Raw genomic sequence first — 21,570 nt, 5'->3', positions numbered from 1 at the left:
CTGATGTGGCCACATTAGCAGCTCTTGCAACATCACAAAGCAGTGCATTGTGGTATCAATCCCAGCATTCAAGTGGTTGCAATGTGCTTTTCAAATGCAGGGGGTGGGGTGGAGTGTGTTGTGTGTATGTGGGGGGAGAGAGAGAGTGTGTTTTTTTGGGGTGCTGAGTGTGTCAGCATGCTCTCTTGTCAGTTCAGACCCCCCCCACCACCACCTCTCTCTCACACACTCACACCAAGCAACATTCCACCCTAATGGCTTGCTTTGTCCCAGAGCAGATAAGCATGTCAGCTGTCAGAAACTAAGCTTTGAAAGGGCATATCCACATTCCTACAGCCGATTCCAAAACAATGACAAGAGTAGCCACTTGACTTAAGAGGTTACAGGATGTTTCTGGAGGTCGATCAAAGCACAGTAATGCAACACTTCCTTCACACTGATGCTGCAGTGTTGCAGCCAAGGCGCAACAAGCTTTATGCTTTTCATGGTGGTGGAGTACCAGGAGCGCTCCAGTTGCAGAGTCCAGGTGCTCTAAGTGCCTTGCCAGTGTGGACGAGTTGGGAGTTAAGGCGCCCGGGGCTGCTTTAATGCGCTCTAACTCGCAAGTGTAGCCATGCCCTAAGTGTGTATACAGCAGTTTGAGCTTGTGGGAGGAAAGGCACTATGCAGAAGTACCCCTAGTGCAATATTCATAGAGGAAAATGGAGAAAAAAAGTCTAAAGCTTTACATTTCAGACTGATGAACTAAAAATTACTCATTTTTATGTTAAAAGGAGACTTTAGAACCTGAGGCTCATATTCACAAAGGTATCTGCACTTACAGTGTTGCATGTCTACACTTACAGTGGTACAGCTGCACCGCTGCAGCACATCTGGTGACAACACTCTATGCTGCCAGGAGAGAGCTCTCATCAGCACAATAAACCACCTTCACGTGTAGGTACTGGAACGAGGGGTGCTGCCGCACCCCCTGGTTTGAAGTAGTTTCCATCATATACAGAATTTACAGTTTTATTCAATGGCTTTCAGCACCTCCACTATGCAAATTGTTCCAGCATCTATGCCTCCGCAAGCGGCAGAAGCCATGTGGGTGGGAGAAGCTCTCACAGATATAGTGCTGTGCACACAAGCGCTTCGGTCATTTTAACTTATGTCGCTCAGGGACTGGGGGGGTTATTCACACCACTGAGACACAGAAGGTGTAGTGAGCCATAGCCCTAGTCACAGGCACCGACTTTTCAAATTGCCAGGGAGTGGTCAACCCCTGGCTCTGCCCTAGCCCTGCCCTGACTCCACTCCTTCTCCAAGGCCCCACGCTCGCCCCATCCTGCCCCAATTCCACCCTGCTATGCTCTTCCTGCCCAGTTCCATCCCCGCCCCCGAGCATGCAGCATCCTCACTCCTCCCCCCTCCCTCCCAGCCTCCAGCATGCCGCGGAACATCTGCAGGAGACAGGCAGGAGGGATGCACTGCTCCGTGGGGCCTGCTAGCGGGCAGGAGGGGCTGGGGGAGCTGATGGAAGGCTGCCAGCGGGTGCTCAGCAAAACCATTTTTTCCCCCGTATAGGCTCCAGCCCTGGAGCACCCACGGAGTCTGCACCTATGGCCCTAGTCACCTAATTCCCCAATGCAAGTCAGGCACCAAATACCTTTGAGAGTCTGGGTCTCAGGCACTGTACTGCTGTCAGATCAGAGCAGGTGGATCTCCGCGCCCACACAAAGCTTGACAGACTTTGTCGGGGGGAATGCACAGATCCAACTGCAAGATCGGGGCCTAACTTAGAACTTGTCTTCATGTACAATTCTGCAGCAGCATAACTGCACCGGTGCAGTGGCACCACTGTAGCACTTTAAGGAAGATGCTCCTACAGCGACCGGACAGCTGCTCCCATCAGTGTAGTTAAGTCACTTCCCCAAAAAGTGGTAGCTATGGCGACCGGAGAAGCTCCACTGCTGACATACTGCTGTCTACATGGTGGGTGGGTGTGTGTGTGTGTGTGAGAGAGATAACTGTGTCACAACTGTGTCACTCAGGGGTGTGGATTTTTCATACCCCTGAGGGACATAGTTATACGGATACAGGTCTGTACTGTAGACCTGTCCTAAGCAACATTCACTTGCAACGTTGCAACCACCAAGCAAAGTCCTTTAATGGCCCCAGGGGAGGAGGACAGTGATCAAACCAGGGCTTAATCAATTATTTAAGAAACTAGCCGACGGAAATGAGAAAACTGGACTGATCTGAAACATAAGCACAGGTTAAAAACTGTATCTTGGAGCCAGGACACACCTAGTTTACAAACCTTCTGCAAGGGAACAATTATTTATTCTTTGGACTCACCCCACTTTTCAGCATGCTGGAACAGCTATGAAGTAGTTGAGCAAGCCCAGCTGAGCTGTCAGTTATAAATATACATTGTTTATAAGATTTAGAGAGCTCCTAGTATGGGCTTGCAAGGCAGAGAACTTCCCCGGCGAGAGAGAGAAACTTACACCAACGTGCATCAAGCTCAGACAGCCCCTGTCCATTCTGACACAGTTATTGTTTCCCTTGGGCTGCCCCGCATATCCCATCACAGCTGCAGTAGGACACTTTTCCTGCAGATGGAGGAGTCCCAAACAATGAGATATTGTTCTCTTCACACCTCTCTTCTATGACTGCATCATGCCCACAGCTTGACCTGGACGCTTGACACCAATTCAAAGATGTTCAGATTTGTTAAAAGGAAGTGCTCATGTAACTGCCTCCCACTTTAAATCACTTAAATAGGCAATATATTTCCATAATAGCCTAATGCAGAACTAATGAAAGGGTCTGCCATATGCCAGATACTGAAAACATCCACCTACTAAAACGTAAACCCTATCCCAAATCAAAGCTCTCAAACACCCCCAGCTTTGGGAAATTCATATCTGGATCTAAACTTTGCAGCTTCGATGCATCGCTAAGGAAACTGTGCTCTGGTGGATTGAACCTTGAGAGACCGGGACCTGGTATCCCTGACTTGGCCATCAACTTGCTCTGTGACCTCGGGCCGCTTTGTGCCTTTGTTTCCCCAGCTAAAGAATGGAGATACAGCCTGTTACTCCACTTGGAAAAGGCACTGAGGTCTACAGACATTTTCATTTTTTCTTATTATTCTCTGTAAATCAGATAAAATTCAAAATGGTTATGAAAAATAATGCACTAGCCCTACCAACGCAATACTGCCTTAGACTGAACTAGGCAATTTGCTCTTCCTCTCAGTACAAGCTAATTCCTAATAGCCCCCCAAACACTGCTTACATATAAAAGCTTTAACCTAGAGAGTCTACAGGCAGCCAAAGGCATTGACACATGAGCCTGCTGAACAAAGCCTGATGAATCACAACTCCATGGGGCTGAGATAGTGGAGGCTGCAGAAAAAACACACTTATGTTGTGATTGCTCTGCCTGCGTAGGGATGGTACAGGCTCACGGCCATTTTGAGGGTGAGGAGGCTGATGCAGATCCCAGCCCAAGACTAACATATCTCACCTAAGCAGAGGTTATAAGGGTGCCTAGTAAAGAGAAAAAAGCAAATTAGAAATAAAAGTCTTTAAAAACCCACTTCTGTCATTCAGTAAATAATGGCTTGCCCTGAAATGTAACCTTCACTAAATCCTTCACCTGGCTGCTTCCAGCCTGCATCTTCTGTGCCTCATACCGAATGTGTCAGCACAAGAGGGAGAGGCTAGCAAAGGGGAATGCCAGCCCCTCCTTCCTGAATGATTAACGAATAGAAATAAAAGTCTTCTCTTCGCCTGCTTGACTCAGCTGGCATGATCTGTGTCTGCCTCATTTCAAACTAAGGCTGTGTTTGAAATTCTCCCTGTTACAAATTAGGTCTGTAAAGTGAAAATCCTTCCAAACTAGAAAGGAACTGAATAGCGTTGCAGATAGGAAGATATACAGTTGCCTCTTTTTCATTTCTGTCCCAGGCTTATCCTCCAGGGAAGATGGGGAGAGATGTGCACATGTGTGGGAAGGGGCATGGATGAGAGGAAGCAAACTGAAAAACACTCCTTCTAAACTGTGGCAATCAGTGTCCAACCTGCAAATCCCAAGGAAAGGGACATCCAAAACTCACTGGAGGCTAACATACAGCTACCACAACTAGCCAATCAGAATTCAGACAGCAAGCTTCTGGGAGCCAGAAAACCAATGGACTAAGGGGCTCTCCTAACTTGTGAGGGGTTGCCAAATTATGGAACAGTCCCCGTCTCCCTACCCCCAAGCAGAATGTGAGAATATAGGGCCTTGCTCTAACTGTTTTGTCATTTATTGTGCTCCACTAGCTGTGCCTCATCTTAGACCAGACACAGCTTGGGTCACTTCTGAGTAACCTGCCCTGAAAAGATACCCAGCCTCTGTGCCTTGACCACAAGGGACAGGCTGAGCATGAGACACTGACCTGGAGGGGAAGAAGAGAGCAAGCAGTCACCTTGAAAAGTGCAGGTGACATTCTTCTGGCCAGTCATGCCCTCTGAATCCCCTTCCGGCTATGGGGGGAAGAGGACCAGGGAAAAGGGGATTTGGAGAGAGATTACGAGGATGGGAGACCCGTAAACCTCACTGCTTGAGACCCCCTCTCTAGGGTTGCCAACTTTCTAATCGCACAAAACCAAACATGCCTGCCCTCAGGCCTTCCCCTCCTCAAGGCCATGCCCATCCCTCACCCATTCTCTGAGGCCCTGTCCCCCTCCCTGCGTCACTTGCTCTCCCCCACTCTCACTCATTTTCACCGGGCTGGGGCAGGGGACTGGGATGCAGGAGGGGGGTTAGGGTGCGGGGGGAGGTGAGGGCTCCAGCTGGAGGTGTGGGATTTTGGGTGGGGCTGGGGATGAGGGTTTTGGGGTGTGGAAGGTGGCTCAGGGCTGTGGGAGAGGGTGTGAGGTCCTGGCAGCTAAAAGGCTAAAATGGTATACCTGCCTCCCCAATTCCCAGCCCTTTCTTTGAACAGCAGCACAAAACCCTCCTCTATTAAAAATCTGGTCCCACCATCAGTCCACTGTAGCCACATCTCACATATGAAAGTGAGCGCTATCAGGCTCTGCCAGCACGTCTGACCTTTGCTGGCTGAAACCACCATCAGCAATTTTCATAGAGTAGCTCTTGCAAATACCATACGACTCCCCTTATCTGTTGTCCCCAGCTACTTCCTCAATGTAGATACTTAAATATTGTTGCATCCGCCTCATGTGAAGGACAAGTTACCCAACTAGACTGTGCTGGTGACTTTTAATGAGGCTCCTACCTATAGAGAACAGAATTGTGCTTCATGGCATAAAGTGGAAGCTCATTTATCAGAATTACTGAGAGCAGAGTGGTGCAATGGGGCTCCATCTAAAGCAAGAGATGTGGGAGGGCCATCTATTCGATTCATTCTGGCCTACTTCTCCTCAGCCAGGCACCCATCTTGTCCACCTCTTGCCTGCCTCTGTCATCACATTAGCCCCATGGCCTTGGGTGACTCCTACTCCACATGTGTGACACCGTACGGAATATGTGGAACACTTTGTGATACCAATATTATAAAATTGCAAGGAATCTGACAAGATGCGCCATGTAAGGTATCTGTGAAAATGTTATGATTTGTCAAGTATAATAATCTTGTTTGTATCATCTTTGTATTGTGACTTATAGACATGGATGGTATATCTGTATTCAAGCTTGTGCTGTGTTTCTGGGTGGCACTCCCAGACAAATTGGCATCAGCACTGCCAAGCCTGTTCAACGGCCCATCAAGGGTCATCAACTGTACAATGAACCCGTTGAAAGGAACCAGGGAATACACCTTATGGATCAGCAAGGCACATGGTATGTCCGTGGATAGAGAACTAAGGCTTTTCCAAAATTCCATGTCATGTGCTGGGTAGCTTTGTGTTTGGGACAGAGGAAGTACAAGCCGCACGGCAAAAGACTATAAAAGGCAGTTGCATCATCTCCATGTTGTCTTCAATCCTGCTTCTTACCTCTGGAGGAACTTTTCTACAAATGAAGCTCTGAACAAAGGACTGAATGACCCATCCAAACTTTGGATGTGTTCCAGAGGGACTTTCAAGCCAGCAAACTCACCAATATTGCTAAGAACCTAATATATGGACTTTGAAGTCTCTGTATGTATCTGACTGCTTCTTCTTGTTCTTTCTTTTTTCTTTGTAATAAACCTTTCATTTTAGATGCTAAAGGATTGGTTGGCAGCAAGGTATTTTGGGTAAGATCCAAACCTATACAGACCTGGTAACATGGCTGACCCTTTGGGGTTAGAAGAACATTTTGTGTATGTGAACGGAATTTTTTAAATAACTTCTCACTGTACTGGACCAAAGTGCTGATTGGGATCCAGAGAACTGGAATGCAATAAAGGGGGCTGTGTGATTTCTTTTGTAGTTTCTTCATAACCAGTGTGGGGGATCAGAATCACAGTCTGTGACTGGTTGGGGAGTTTAACTTCAGTGTTAACCACCAGTTTTGGGAACATATCCTCTCCCTTTTGCAGCCTGCCCTGACCTTGGCATTTTCAGTAAGGGCTACCCCAGGCACACTGGGTCACAACATACATAAGCTAGCTGAAGGTAATCAAAAAATAAGATAGCAGAGGGAAAATTAACAACCAAAAAAAAAAAAGTCCTGAGAAGAGAGCCAGATAAGCCAGCACCTCAATCAGGAGGAGAGGAATATCCAGTTATATTGTTGCTGATCAGCCACGTGTATGGCCACATAGGCTAAAGTGGGTTCATACCTATTAGACATATGCCAGTGTTAAGTTTAATCCTTTGCCATCCACCCACATTTCTGTTTTGCCATATTCAGCATTTGAAATATTATATCATGCAGACTTGTTGTCTCCTAGTTGAAAGCCTGTAGCTGGTCAACAGAGATCAGAGGCTAAGAGAAAATTGAGGCAAGCAGATTTTCCTCTTCTCTGTGGTTGGGGGGCGGGGGGGGGGGCTGCAGGGGNATTATATCATGCAGACTTGTTGTCTCCTAGTTGAAAGCCTGTAGCTGGTCAACAGAGATCAGAGGCTAAGAGAAAATTGAGGCAAGCAGATTTTCCTCTTCTCTGTGGTTGGGGGGGGGGGGGGGGGGGGGGGGAGACACTCAAACAGGCATGCTCCCTTCATATTGTTCCATAAGATTTGGTTTCTCATCAGCTACTGCAACAGCTATTTATACCTTTACAGTCACCCACTACAGCAGAGGAGAGAACCAGTCTACTAGTGGCCCAACCATACACTGGCGCTAAGAGAAAGCAGTAATAGCTGGCATTCTAGTGCTCTCAGGAGCAGTCTGTTTAACAGCAGGAGCAGGCAGCCTCCCTGAAGTCAGCATTCTGTTGCACAACCACCCCTGGCAATACTAGGACCATTAGCATGTTCTTATTTGCTTTTTAGTTGTATTTACTTAAATGGCTGGGCCAGTGGACAAGAGGTTTGTTTTTTCACATAACCCTTGAAGAGCACTGACACAAAACGGGGAAAGGCAGCCATCTGACACAACAAACTCTGACCTGGCCCAGTTCCTTCCCTAGGAATACAATAGTCTCGGGAGGCTGGAAACATGAATGAAGTACCAGCCCTCAGGGTGAGAAATACAGCATCTTCATCTTACAAGGAGAGCAAATTCTGCCCCAGCCTTTATGATAAGAGTTAATGCCCAGGTGGAAGTCACCTGGGTACTGGTTCATTTCCAGGAGACCACTGGGAGCGCTGAACCAAGAAGGGTTTCTGTCAGCTGGGATTTTTGGTAGGCACAAATCCCTGCCTACCCTGTGTTCACTGCTCCTCGCCACTAACCACCCCTTACCCTGAAGCCTGTGTCAGTGTCTGATTTGTCCATGACACCAGGAAAAGCGAGGGAGGCGGGTCAAGCTGGGAATTTGCTGAAACTGACACAGAGTTGGCACCTGTGCAAGTTGCATCAGGACCAGCAGGCCATGAGTCACATTCTAGGAGAACCCTCCTGGGCCATTTCTAAACCAGGAAAAAATGGGATCTACCATTCACCACTGGAGCAGCTCCACGTAGGGCAGCAATGGGGGAAGCTGCAGGACAGACAGTGCTTTGGCATTTTTATTCCAAGTAGGATCTACTGATGCTGCAGTAATGGACACCCGGAGCTCCACCACGCTATTGCCTCCATCATCGCTAAAATACAAGTGGAGCTGCACCAGTGGCCACTAGGGGAGAAATACAGGGCCTGTTTTTGCCAGTATAGTTACAGAAGTCTGATGCATTTAATTAGGAGAAAGGCAAGAGAATGGGAGTGACCCCTAGCATGCTGGGTTGGCCATGGAAGGAGCTGAGGAGGCAAAATGCTCCTCTTCAGCGTTCTGTGGGCCAGATTGCATTGGCTGCCTTGCCAAATGCTATACTGAAAACGTGAAGAATGACATGGTGACTTAAGGAAAGGGATCCATGGTGTACGGTCGTCCTTCAAGCCCATTTCACTAGCCAACAGCAAGAAATTAGCAGATTTGCCCAGGCTGATACATAGCCAGTGGCCAAGAGGTTATTCTGCTCCAAGCTCATCATGTAAAGTGATCCACATTTTGAAACAAAATTAAATATTTCTTGCCAGCCCTCAAAACGCTACAGAGTGAGCGGTGATCAGGGCTGGCTCCAGGGGTTTTGCCGCCACAAGCAGCAAAAAAAAGCTGCGATTGCGATCCATAGCTCTACCGCCACCTCTTGAGTCTTCGGCGGCAACACAGCAGCTAGTCCTTCGCTCCGAGAGGGAGTGAGGGACCCGCCCCTGAAATCCTACCAAACTGCTGGATGTGCCACCCCTCTCCGTTGGCTATCCCGAGTACCTGCTTGCTGGGCTAGTGCCTGGAGCTGTCCCTGGCGGTGCTGCCCAACAATGGACTCTTTATTGTCTGCCAACTACCATTCATCTTATTTTATTTAAATAATTAAGCAAACTACCATCTAAAACAAACTGAGGAGCCCTCCATTTATACTGCACAAACCTGTCCAAACAGTGACTGACATTAGTTAGCATTTGATACAGCACCTTCCATTCCTATGCACTTTGCAAACTAAGCACATAAGGCTCCAGTGATAAAGTCACCAAGTGCGGTGTAAGGTACCAGCCAGCCAGTCCATGGTGCATTGCTCAACAGCTAGAAGAGAGGGGAAATGCAGCAGATGGGTCAAGCATTCTCCAGTGTCTACACAAATCTTTGTTTTAAAAGGTCTCATCCCAGATTTGAATGGATAGGTCTCATTCAAATTATTCAAATATTGGGTTTTGCCATTTAGCCCCCACCCCACCCCCCACTTCTAAAGGACATCAAAAGCCCATGGGAGACAGGCCAGATGTTACCAAAAGAGAGGAAGTTGGTCTCAAGGGAATGTGTGGAGCTAGAACTGGGCACCAAGGGGTTTATTCCCAGTTCCTCCCATCGAGTGGCTGTGGAACTTTGGGCAAATCATTTTACATATGAGGAAACAGATCCAAAAAGGTGAACTGGGGATGATACCTTCCTGCCTCCTAGCAGAGTTGGGTTATTAGTGGAAGGCATCCTATACCTCCAAAGCGTTTTGTTCAGGTTTTAGAAGATAAAAGGAATGCAAGTTACCACTTCTCAGAGGCAGCGCTAGCTTGCTTAACCAGCATGTTAACAGCAGCTCATCAGGATCTCCTAGGCTTCAGCACCATTATTGCAGAGAGAAACTTGTGCTTCCTACATCTCAAGTGGCTCTCAGGGACAAAAAGGGTTTTCTTCCATATCAAACAAGCACATCTCCCCTTCACTAATCACTCTCTTCTAGTGCACATTTATCATGCCAATTGTGAGTGAAAACCCTGAAGGTGTGTCCCAAATGTGTCCCCTGCCATATGGCAGGGTAACAAGGCAGTGCAGGGGCTAGGTCCACACACAGGTATTTCTCCCCCACCCCTTATGTCTCTATGAATACTGGTGGTGTTCAGCTTTCAACAGCAATGTCAGAGGAAGGGGAGAGATTTCTTGTCCTCATTCTGGCATGTAAAGATTCACTATTCCTTCTCCCACCATCCTAGAGCATATGAGATGCTATTAAGGGGAAAAGGATGTCCCTGTAAATACACTGGGCGATTAACCAGAAGAAGTTCTTCCAAAACTCCAAAGCAGAACCCCTTGCCTACCCCAGCAACGACACAAGAACGGACTACGTCTTGAGCAGTTTCAGCCTGTGGACCAGCCACCCCTCCCACAGACAGCTGTAGTTTCCAGTTATACGAAATTAGAGACAGAACTAAACTCACTTTAATGTGAGGAGAACTGGTACAACTCCTTGATTTGTATCAGAGGTATTTATTTCATCCTTAAGTGCAGGATGCTCTCAGACACAAACGTGAGAAGTAGGGAAACACCTCTCTCCACAGGTACAACAGCCACCTGAGAAGCCCAACCCACACCACAGCCCCAGCAGCTGGGAAGAAGGAGGGCCCTAGGATTCCTAGCATAGCCCTGTAGTGTCCCTGCATCCTGCAGAGGTTTCTTAAGGGGTTCTGGCTAATAGGAGTCTGATCAGTTGGAAGCCACTCTGGTTTCTGGAGAGAAGGAGGAGGAGATTTTTCCCTTGCTTCTTGCATCCTGGCCACTGCATATGGGGAGGAAGCACCACATAGGTCCACCTTTAGTAGATTGCCTTGCAAGCATAACGAAAGCTTAGATTCTGCAGAAATTGCTGGCCTCTGTCCTACCACTCTCACAGAAAAGTTTCCCACTCCTCAGTGGCAAGAAGCCAAGAAGAACATCCAAGACCTCACACATGTATTTCTTAGACAAGCAATCCCGCTGAAGTCACACTTGGGTATGTGTTACAGGCCCATGCCCCATTACTCTTGTATCCAAGCTTGTACTAAGATACCTGAGACACATTATCGCTATTGAACAGCCCATCCCAGTACCAGCTCCTCCCCTAGCCTAACCCCCATGCCAAGGAAGTTCAGTGCTGGCTTTCATCAGTACAGACTCCAGCTAGCATTAAAGCCTCGAGAAGTTAACCTAACAACTTTGGGATGATTAGAAGTCCTGACTGCATTTAAATGATGCAACAGTTGTGCTGTTCCTAACCTGAGTCAGCTGCCCAGTGATTACTGCTTTAATTACTCACCACTTGAATAGCTCTTTCTGCCTGTGCAGACTCTGGGTATGGCTACTCTTGCAGCTGTACAATGTTGCCGCGGGAGCGCTTCCGCGGCAGCGCTTTGAAGTGCAAGTGTGGTCGCGGCACCAGTGCTGGGAGAGAGCTCTCTCAGCGCTGCAGGCACTCCACCTCCCCGTGGGGATTAGCTCCCAGCGCTAGGGCACTGTTTACAATGGCGCTTTACAGCACTGTAACTTGCAGCGCTCAGGGGGGTGTTTTTTCACACCCCTGAGCGAAAAATTTGCAGCACTGTAAAGCGCCAGTGTAGCCAAGGCCTACTATAAAGCCACAAGATTTGTTGCACCCCATTATATGGGAGTAACGTACATAAAATAAAAATGACACTAGGACTGGCTGAGAAGAGGGCCAGAATTCTGGTGGTGCAAGGGTGGTATAAAGCTACATTGGTCCTTTCCCTACCACTTCTTCCCTAGCCTGTTCCTCCCGAGGATCCACCTCAGAATTGGGGCCCAGGAGTTTGTCAGAGACACTGAGCAGTCAGAGCTAGGCAGCACTGTGGAGGATCTACAGTTCTCAATGTAGCTGAAACAATCTATCTCTCCCCACATTACACACACACAGCCTGAAAACCGACAGTCAGCCCAACCCAAAATCCTATTACACTAGCCACACCCACTGTTTCCTTTGGCAGCAGGTGAAGCATTCCAGCGAGTCTCTGAGGGTAAGAACCCTCCCCGTACCTAACCTAGACCTCTACTTAAATTTCATACCATGACTACAGGTGGTTCTTCCTGCACATGGAAAAGGCCACAGCCCAGATTTTGGTGGGACCCCAACAGGTATTTGCCTATTGTGATCAGGTCTCCTCACAGGGAGAAGAGTGAATGTAGCACTAACCTCAGCAGGTTTGTTTCCATGCTTATTTGAGCTGAGCAGCTTAGCACACAAAAAGGATCTTTTTTCCCCTAAATATGTCTTGTAACTAGCTTTTACTCACCCCCCCTAAGCTGCTCTTCTCTTCCTGTAGCCTGCTGTTTACTATGGTTCAAGGGCTAGATTCAGACTGGTATAAACAGATGCAACTGCTCCGAAGTCAAGTGAGCAGCAGCTATTTACACCAAGGATAATTTTACACTGTTTACATGGATTTTAATGAGACTATTTGTTCCACTGAGTTGGATAAATAAGATTTGGTCCCAGGTCTGACTTTGAACAATAAAATCCAAGTTGTAACCCCTAAATCAACTGTCAACTAAATCAACAGTTTACAGAAAAGACCTGGATGAACCACTTAGTGGGCTTGGAGGACTGTGTTTAAACTTTATACAGGTATCTGATTACAAAAAACTCAGGCCTTAATTTGCTTTAAATCCTAGTCTCTCTCTCTCTTTTTAAACTTCATTAATAGACGTGTCAGACTAAATTCATTGGGGCAAATTCAGGCCATTGTAACTGACACTGTATATTATGTGCATTGTTAATTTCATAGATCTTAATATACACATATAACCAGGCTGACACATGGCTTCTTTTTCATTAGGGAAAAGATGATGGCACACCAACATGTATTACTATACATTCAACAGCTTTGGGCATTTCACAGACAGCTCCTAAATTATGTGCAGATACATAGCGCGAAGAGGAGATTATGATTATTATTATTTTTGCTATGACTCCTTGTTGAGCCAAATCCCCCTCTGCCTCTTATTTTGTGTCAGTCAATCGCTTTCAAGATCAGCACAACCAACTGGCAGGGAACACAAAAAAAAAAAGAGAGATTCAAAAAAATGGGCTTGTGGAGCAATTCCATACAGATCTGTTATTGACCTGATAGAGCTGCTCATCATGCCAATCTGCATAAAATGGTAACAGAACAAAGGAAATAGACGTCTACCTCTCCCACCTTAGGAGCTGACTGAATGCAGGCTGATACACATATGCACTTTACAGATAAAGTGGGTCTAACTGTACTTCTCCTTCATTTAACAGTTGTTTAATTCCCTTTCCTAGATCTCCTAATCTCACAGAATTTAAACTAGGAATAAACCAGCCACAAGACAGCCAACAAAGCCATAAACCTGTAGCATGTCAGTCAGCAGCATGGAGAGGATTTGTGATAAGATCTATCACAACAATCCACAGCACATCATCATTAGAAGAGTAAAGTTATGGGACCAAGTTCTGTTTACCGTACTCATGTGAGTAAATCTAGCAGGATTTGATCTATTGTATATTACACATATCTACACAAAATAATTTGCAATAAGAACTTGAAAAAAATCACCCTATTCCCCTCAAGCCCTACAATCTTAACTTCTTTTGAAAACAAATCCAAACTCAGCAGTGTCTGCTAAGCATCCCCTTTCAAAGGACAGTTACATTCACATTACAGTGTCTAAGAGAGTGCTTGAGAAATCCTCTCGTTCTGCTCCAACATCATAACAATGGTGGATCATAGAAGATTAGGATCATAGAAGATTAGGGGTAGAAGAGACCTCAGGAGGTCATCCAGTTCAATCCCCTTCTCAAAGCAGGACCAACCCAAACTCAGTCAGCCCAGACAGGGCTTTATCAAGCCAAGCCTTAAAAACTTCTAAGTATGGAGATTCCACCACCTCCCTAGGGAACCCATTCCAGTGCTTCACCACCACCATAGTGAAATAATGTTTCTTAACATCCAACCGAGACCTCCCACACTGCAACTTGAGACCATTGCTCCTTATTCTGTCATCTGCCACCACTGAGAACAGCCGAGCTCCATCCTCTTTGGAACCCTCGTTCACGTAGTTGAAGGCTGCTATCAAATCCCCCCTCACTCTTCTCTTCTGCAGACTAAATAAGCCCAATTCCCTCAATCTCGCCTCGTAAGTTATGAGCCTCATCCCCCTTATCATTTTCATTGCCCTCCGCTAGACTCTCTCCAATTTGTTCACAACCTTTCTGTAGTAGGGGGCCCAAAACTGGACACAATACTCCAGATGTGGCCTCACCAGTGCCAAATAGAGGGGAATAATCACTTCCCTCGATCTGCTGGCAATGCTCCTGCTAATGCATCCCACTATGCCGTTAGCCTTCTTGGCAACAAGGGCACACTGCTAACTCATATCCAGCTTCTCATCCACTGTAATCCCCAGGTCCTTTTCTGTAGAACTGTTGCTTAGCCAGTTGGTTCCCAGCCTGTAGCAGTGCATGAGATTCTTCCATCCTAAGTGCAGGACTTGTTAAACCTCATCAGATTTCTTTTGGACTAATCGTCCAATTTGTCTAGTTCACTCTGGACCCTATTCCTACCCTCCAACGTATCTATCTCTCCCCCCAGCTTAGTGTTATCCTCAGACTTGCTGAGGTTGCAATCCATTCCATCATCTGGATCATTAATAAAGATCTGGAAAAAACCAGCTCCAGGAGAGACCCCGGGACACTCCAGTTGATACCGGCAGCCAACCAGACATTGAGCCGTTGATCATTACCCGTTGAGCCCGAAAATCTAGCCAGCTTTCTATCCACCTTATAGTTCATTCATCCAATCCATACTTTTTTAACTTGCTGGCAAGAATACTGTGGAAGACTGTATCGAAAGCTTTACTAAAGTCAAGGTATATCACATCCACCGCATTCCCCATTCCCACAGAGCTTGTAATCTCATCATAGAAAGCAATCAGGTTGGTCAGGCATGACTTGCCCTTAGTGAAGCCATGCTGACTGTTCCTGATCACCTTCCTCTCCTCCAAGTGCTTCAAAATGGATTCCTTTAGGACCTGCTCCATGATTTTTCCAGGGATTGAGGTGAGGCTGACTGGTCTGTAGTTCCCCTGATTCTTTTTCTTCCCTTTTATAAAGATGGGCACTATATTTGCCTTTTTCCAATAGTCTGGGACCTCCCCCGATCGCCACAAGTTTTCAGAGACAATGGCCAATTGCTCTGCAATCACATCAGCCAACTCCTTCAGCACCCTTGATGCATTGCATCCGGCCCCATGGACTTGTGAATGTCCAGCTTTTCTAAATAGTCCTTAACCTGTTCTTTTATCACTGAGGACTGTTCACCTCCTCCCCATACTGTGCTCCCTAGTACAGCAGTCTGGGAGCTGACCTTGTCTGTGAAGACTGAGGTAAAAAAAGCATTGAGTACTTCAGCTTTTTCCACATCATATGTCACTAGCCTGCTTCCCCCATTCAGTAAGAGTCCTACACTTTTCCTGACTACCTTCTTATTGCTAACATACCTGTAGAAACTCTTTTTGTTACCGTTCACATCCCGTGCTAGCTGCAACTCCAAATGCACTTTGGGCTTCCTGATTACACCCCTACATGCTCAAGCAATATTTTTATACTCCTCCCTAGTCATCTGTCCAAGTTTCCACTTCTTGTAAGCTTTCTTTTTGAGTTTAAGATCTCCGAAGATTTCTCTGTTAAGCCAAGCTGCTCATCTGCCATATTTGCAATTCTTTCTGCACATCGGGATGGCTTGTTTCTGTGCCCTCAATAAGGCTTCTTTAAAATGCACCCAGCTTTCCTGGAGTCCTTTCCCCCTCCCAGGTAATCCTGACCATCAGTTCCCTGAGGGAGTCAAAGTCTGCTTTTCTGAAGTCCAGGGTGTGTATTCTCCTGCTCTCCTTTCTTCCTTTTGTCAAGATCCTGAACACACCCATCTCATGGTCACTCCTGCTCAGTTTGCTACCCACTTTTACTTCCCCTACCAAGTCTTTCCTTTTTGTGAGCAGCAGGTCAAGAGGAGCACGGCCCCTAGCTGGTTCCTCCAGCACTTGCACCAGAAAGTTGTCCTCAACACTCTCAAAAAACTTCCTGGATTGTCTGTGGACTGCTGTATTGCTCTCCCAGCAGATGTCAGGGTGATTGAATTCCCCCATGAGAACCAGGGCCTCTGATCTAGAAATTTCTGTTAGTTGTCAGAAGAAAGCCTTGTCTACCTCATCCTTCTGATCTGGCAGTCTATAGCAGACGCCTACCACGTCATCAGCCTTATTGCTCTCATCTCTAAACTTACCCCAAAGACTCTCAACAGGCTTTTCTCCAGTTTCATACTGGAGCTCTGAGCAATCATACTGCTCTCTTACATACAGTGCAACTTCTCCAGGTTTAATGAAACTTGGCAGCAGGACAGGTTTGGGCTCAAAAGACAAATGTCACAACTTTGGGCCTGACGCAGTTTCAAACATAAGTAAAATTTGGGGGGTGGGGGAGGGAGTGTTAAAAAGAGATTAGATGAGCAGTGGAAATACCATAGACTGTCCTTTGTCTCTCAGCTAAAATAAAATAAGAAGTCATCAAAGACGTTGTGCTAGTGTCAGTGAAATCCGCTGTTTCTCCAACATCCAGAAAAGGATGTTCTAGTGGGTCAGACACTGAACTCAAGAGCCCTGGACTCAGTTCCCAGCTCGGCCACTGACTTCTTTGGACAAGTAACTGAGGGTATGGCTACACTTCAAATTTCAAAGCGCTGCCGCGGCAGCGCTTTGAAGTGTGAGTGTGGTCAGAGCGGCAGCACTGGGAGAGAGCTCTCTCAGCGCTGCATGTAAACCACATTCTTTATGGGTGTAGCGTGCAGCGCTGGCCGCCCTGATTATACTGACGCTTTACAGCGCTGTATCTTGCAGCGCTCAGGGGGGGTGTTTTTTCACATCCCTGAGCGCGAAACTTGCAGCGCTGTAAAGTGTGAGTGTAGCCAAGGCCTTACTATACCATGTGCCTCTGCTTCCCAACTGCAAACCAGGGTTAACCCTGACCTACCTCACAGGCATGTTGTTGAGAGGATAAATGCAACTACTGAAGCATTTCAACACTGGGTACTTAGAGAGAATGGCAAGGTAAGAGGAAGTTAGTTTAGAGCCTTTAGGTCTGATCCTATAAGCATTCCACCTGGGTAACGCTCATGGAAGGAAATGGGAGTGCTACGCCCAGAGGGCTTAGCTCATAAAGATGACCACAAAAGGGGGGAAATGGAGTTACACTAACAGAAAATCATCATGACTCAGACCCCACTAATGTCTGATATAGTTACAATCAAAGAACAAAGGGCCAGAGCCTACTTACAGCGGGGTGGGGGGGAGGGGAAGGAAATATCAGTGGAAAATTTTCTACGGAATTTTAGGGGAGAAAGCTTGAGCCTTAAAGCCTTCATGTGCCTAAGTATAAACAAAAGAGAGAAAGCTTTATGACTTGAGGTCTTGGGGATGAATTTAAAACAGCAGAGATATGTGAGAAAACTGAACAGAGGGCTTCCAACGACCAGCATTTGTTTGACCAAAAGAAAAAAAATAAAACCCATAGAGGGTTATTTTTCAGTCTGCCCAGTGCTAGAAATCAGTCTTGCACACACAAGTTTGCATTTATTAGTGCCACTGTTAACCCACCCAGCTACAATACATTCGTCAGCACTGACAAATGAGACTGATGAAGAGGAGTAAAAATCTGAAGTGGCAACTTAAACACACTTTTGCCTAAAATCATTTACCTTCGATTGTTGTAAGAAATACCTAAGATTACTGTAAAATGGGTAATGGTGCTTGCCTCCTTTGTAAAGCACTTTGAGCTGTACCAATGAAAAGATCTAAGTAGGAGCTAGGTATTCATTAGTAGCACAAATGAAATAAACTAGAGAGAAAAAAAAATTCTGTACTTTATCTTTGTGCATTTGACAGCACCTGGTTTCAGTTTCATCATTTCCTCTGGACAGTCAGCCCATTTTATTTGCAAGAGTCTTTCAGACAGCACTAAGGGGGACAAAAAAATAGGAAAAATGGGATTATAAAACCTCCCCAAAAAGAGCAGGGGAGCACAGCGGCAGTTAGCATGAATCAGAAGTTACAGTTTACGTGCATCACAAGTAGCATTATCAGTTCACGTTCTGGAATGTTATTTATCTAGGGCTTCTGCTAATTTTTAAACAACATGAATACACAGTACAGGAGATAAAGGTTTTGGCAGCAGCAGGAGCCCAAGCAGTTCCACTGCGGTGCTGGCACGGTACTTGAGGCTCAGTGGCTCCTATGAGGCATCTTATTTGCTCAGCTAGGGTTGGAAGTTTGAGCTACTGGTCTTCAGATTGGCAGGCAGCACAAAGTCATCAACACACTGCCAAGGCACTGTTCTGGGCAGTGGCTGTGGGAAAGTTTTAAAGATTGTGGGTAAAATAAACCCCACACTCTTGCTCATACACATACACTATTTAGATTGCGAGCTCTTTGGGGCAGAGACCATCTCATCATTGACCAACCTTGTGAGACCCTCTAGTTAGCTTGATGGCATTTCTCCTCCCGTCTGACAGGCTGAACGCTGCAGCTGACCATACTTCCAGGGTATGTTGGAGACATCAGAGGGCAGAACACTACAGATTTGGGAGACAATGGAAAGCCAAAAAGGGGGGACATCCAGAGCTGTGGAACAGATGATCAGTCAGCACAGGGAGTCAGGGAGAGACACGAGGAGGTTTCATTCCTTTCTCTCTCCTAGTGTGCTGTGGCATCAGTGTCTGCTTTTTGGTGGCAGAGGAGGGGCACCAATCCATCTGCCCTTCCAGTCCAGTCCAGTGAGGAAGAAAGATACATTTCAGGGGGGACGCACCAGAGACACACACAGAGCCCCTGGCATGGTGGGGAGGAGGAACTGGGGTGGTGGTGGAACAGATCCCTTGTGATGTAACAGAGGGGGGAATGGAGGGGAAAAACAAAAGACTTTGGCATGAGGAAGCAGCCGAAGGGAGGTGGCGGAGCAGACCAGCCCAGCAATAAGGGGGTTGAAGATGTACACAAGGAGCTTGTGGGAGAAGAGAGGGATGGAAGGACCTGCCAGTGTGTGCAAAAAGTTCGCCCTCATTCTAGGTATATGCAGGTACTCTAGAGAGTGTAGGCTGGGAAACCCTTGTGACTTAAAGACTTTTCCTACACTTTTCCTCAGTATCCAGTCAATTTCTCTAAAGGGGAGCTTATAATGGGCACATGGAGAGGCTCTTAGCAGCGTTTGCAAAACAGAATGTTCTTAGTGCTGGGCAACATGGAGTGATACAGCAGGGCCAGAGGGCAGCAGGAGAGTGATCAGTGGAAGGTATATAAGCCCCAGGATGAACAGAGCCTTATTCCTTGTGGACTGAAGAGAGGTTACTACAGGCTAATTAGAGCGCTTGGCATCAATTAAGGCCCAGCCAGAGACCTAATTAAAAAAACCTTGCTTCAGTCAGACAGGAGAAGGGAAAGAGAGCTGGCTGTTGTTTGGAAGAGTACTGTTGTTGACCAGAGGATCAGAGTACCAGGTGATTTAACGTTGTTAAAATCGGTTTAACAGCGTAGTGTAGACCAGGCCTGAGTCTGTGAGCCACTTAGAATTGCTGGCCTGATTTTCCTTTTAAGAACAAAGTTTTAATACTTTTGTGCTATTGAAAATGCTTGTGTAGCCCAAGAGGCTAGCTATTCCAGTGGATAATGCTACATGCCAGGCAGGGGAAGCAAGTCCTTGTGAAAAAGTTTTAATGAAATATTCCAAGGTGGAGAGAGAGACATGGAAAGCTAGTCTTTTAGTCACGGTACTGAAAGTGTTGAGTTCAATTCCTGGCTTTGTCACCGGCCTTCTGTGCAACACTGAACTCACTTAACCAATCAGTGCCTCAGTTTCCCCACCTGTAAAAAGGGGATAATACTTTCTACTTCACAGGGAGCTACAGCCACATTAATGTGTGCGCGGCTCTCAGATACTTTGGTGATAAGTGTAGCTCTATTTGTGATAGCACTAGTGTAGACAGGACCTTGCCGATTTTACCACCATATTGTCCAGCCCTGCACAGAGCAAGCTTAAAATCACATCTTCCTCTGTCCCCTCTCTGCACCTCCCAAAATATCAACCACTGGCTAGGAGATTTAGTCCTCTAACACAAGTACATTTTTCACACCCTGAATGGTGGCATCATCAGACTTCAGAATCAACAACCCACTCAGATGAAGGAAGACAGATTACTCTTCACTAAGAGCTTTTTTTGTTATTTGGTTTTTTGCTTTTTGCATTTTCAGTAATATTTCCACTTTTGGAAAGTCTTCATAACTTCACCTGAAAGGGAAAGTTATACTATGCTCCTTACAACTGATTAGCCATTTTCAGTGCTACTCTTTTTACTTGGATCTTAAAACTTTAAAAAGTTATTTTCAGAAACAGACTAAAACAAAAGGTAGTTTGGCTTAGTGGCAGGTGTTCAAGCAGGGCATCAAGCCAGATTTTCAAGGTTTTACATTATGTAATCCCTGCCTGCAGCTCCTCCTCCATTTCCCCACTAATTGCTCCAGCCTGGATACATCTCCAACACAAACATTTTACACCCTTCCACACTGGCCAAGCCTCCACCTCCACACTTTACTCACACCACTACCAAGACCCACTTCTACAGAAATCTATTTTACAAGAAAATCAAGAACCAAAACCTCAAATACTACAACTTGAGCCACTGAGACACATACATCTCTCAGCCTGTGGTCGTCCTGATTCCTATTATCCCGGCATGTGTCATGGCCTTACTTCTCTAGCCAGCCCATGTTTAGGTCAGGAATACTTTGGACATGGGAACCACCTTTTTGGGGTGTGTGAAAGGACACAGCACCTAGAACACTTGAGAGCACTATAAAATAATCAATAGCTTGCATGCGTGTGCCCTCTTCCACTACTTCAGTATCAGCCCTGAGAAGCCTATCACCAAGTCAGCCTACTTTGCTAAGTTTCCTTCATTGTTAGAGTAGACAGAGAATCAAAACACAAAAGAAAGGGAATTTAGCTCCCTCCTGCTAAAGGATTGTTGGAGTCAGATTTGGCAACTCTGGCTTGGAGATAGTACCAGGGATGGAGTCCACGTGAGAGATGGGAACACATTCCTACCTGGGCAAAGGAGCAGAACTCGCAGAGCCTTTTCCTGTGGAATTAGAGGCTTTCCAGCCACTGCAATAGGTGGGGTGGGGTGGGGAGGGGAGGGGAGGGGAGAGGTCTGCAGACCAGACTGTTGCCCAGATCTTTTCCCCATCAGCAGTGGCCAGGGACCATTCCGCTTACAGGGACAGCACCCCAACACCCCTGTCAGCACACACACCCCCACCAAGTACCCACGGGGCAGCTTTCCCCAGGCTCCCACTCTGTCCTGATCCCCCAAATACCCACAGGGTCCCATCTCCGCACCAGTCCCCCTCATACCCACAGCCCCCCAATACCTCCTCTCTGCACCCCACAGCCTCCCCAACACCCTCACTCTGCATCAGATACCCGAACACCCCCAACACCCCTCTCTGCACCTCACTCGGGAGGGCGGCGGGCCCAGCGGGTTCGTACCCGAGAGATGGTGAGCGGCTGCTCGAAGTCCTTGCCCCCCACCAGGCGGAAGCCCCAGGGCCCCGGGCCCTGCAGAGCGACGCGGTGGCTACTCATTCCGGCGGCGGCTGCTCGGACTGAGCCGGGATCCTGC

The 21,570-nt window shown here is 46.9% G+C and overlaps 1 protein-coding gene across 3 annotated transcripts in view; it reads right to left on the bottom strand.

Moving 5' to 3' along the window:
* PDLIM1 (PDZ and LIM domain 1) overlaps positions 1–21,570 on the bottom strand; it is a 74,968-nt gene extending 53,398 nt beyond the window's left edge. For 2 of the 3 annotated variants that reach the window (XM_032792401.2, XM_032792410.2), the window contains exon 1: positions 21,438–21,567. In XM_032792401.2, the coding sequence (XP_032648292.1) occupies positions 21,438–21,533 (96 nt within the window). In that variant the 5' untranslated portion in view covers positions 21,534–21,567. Of the gene's footprint in view, positions 1–21,437 lie in introns of all 3 variants that reach the window. The other variant, XM_032792395.2, reaches the window with a different exon arrangement.

This window comes from Chelonoidis abingdonii, chromosome 16 (assembly GCF_003597395.2).
Source record: "Chelonoidis abingdonii isolate Lonesome George chromosome 16, CheloAbing_2.0, whole genome shotgun sequence".
Classification (NCBI taxonomy): Eukaryota; Metazoa; Chordata; order Testudines; family Testudinidae; genus Chelonoidis; species Chelonoidis abingdonii.
Note: the sequence above shows the minus strand (reverse complement) of the source record. Positions and strands in the feature narration are given on the sequence as shown.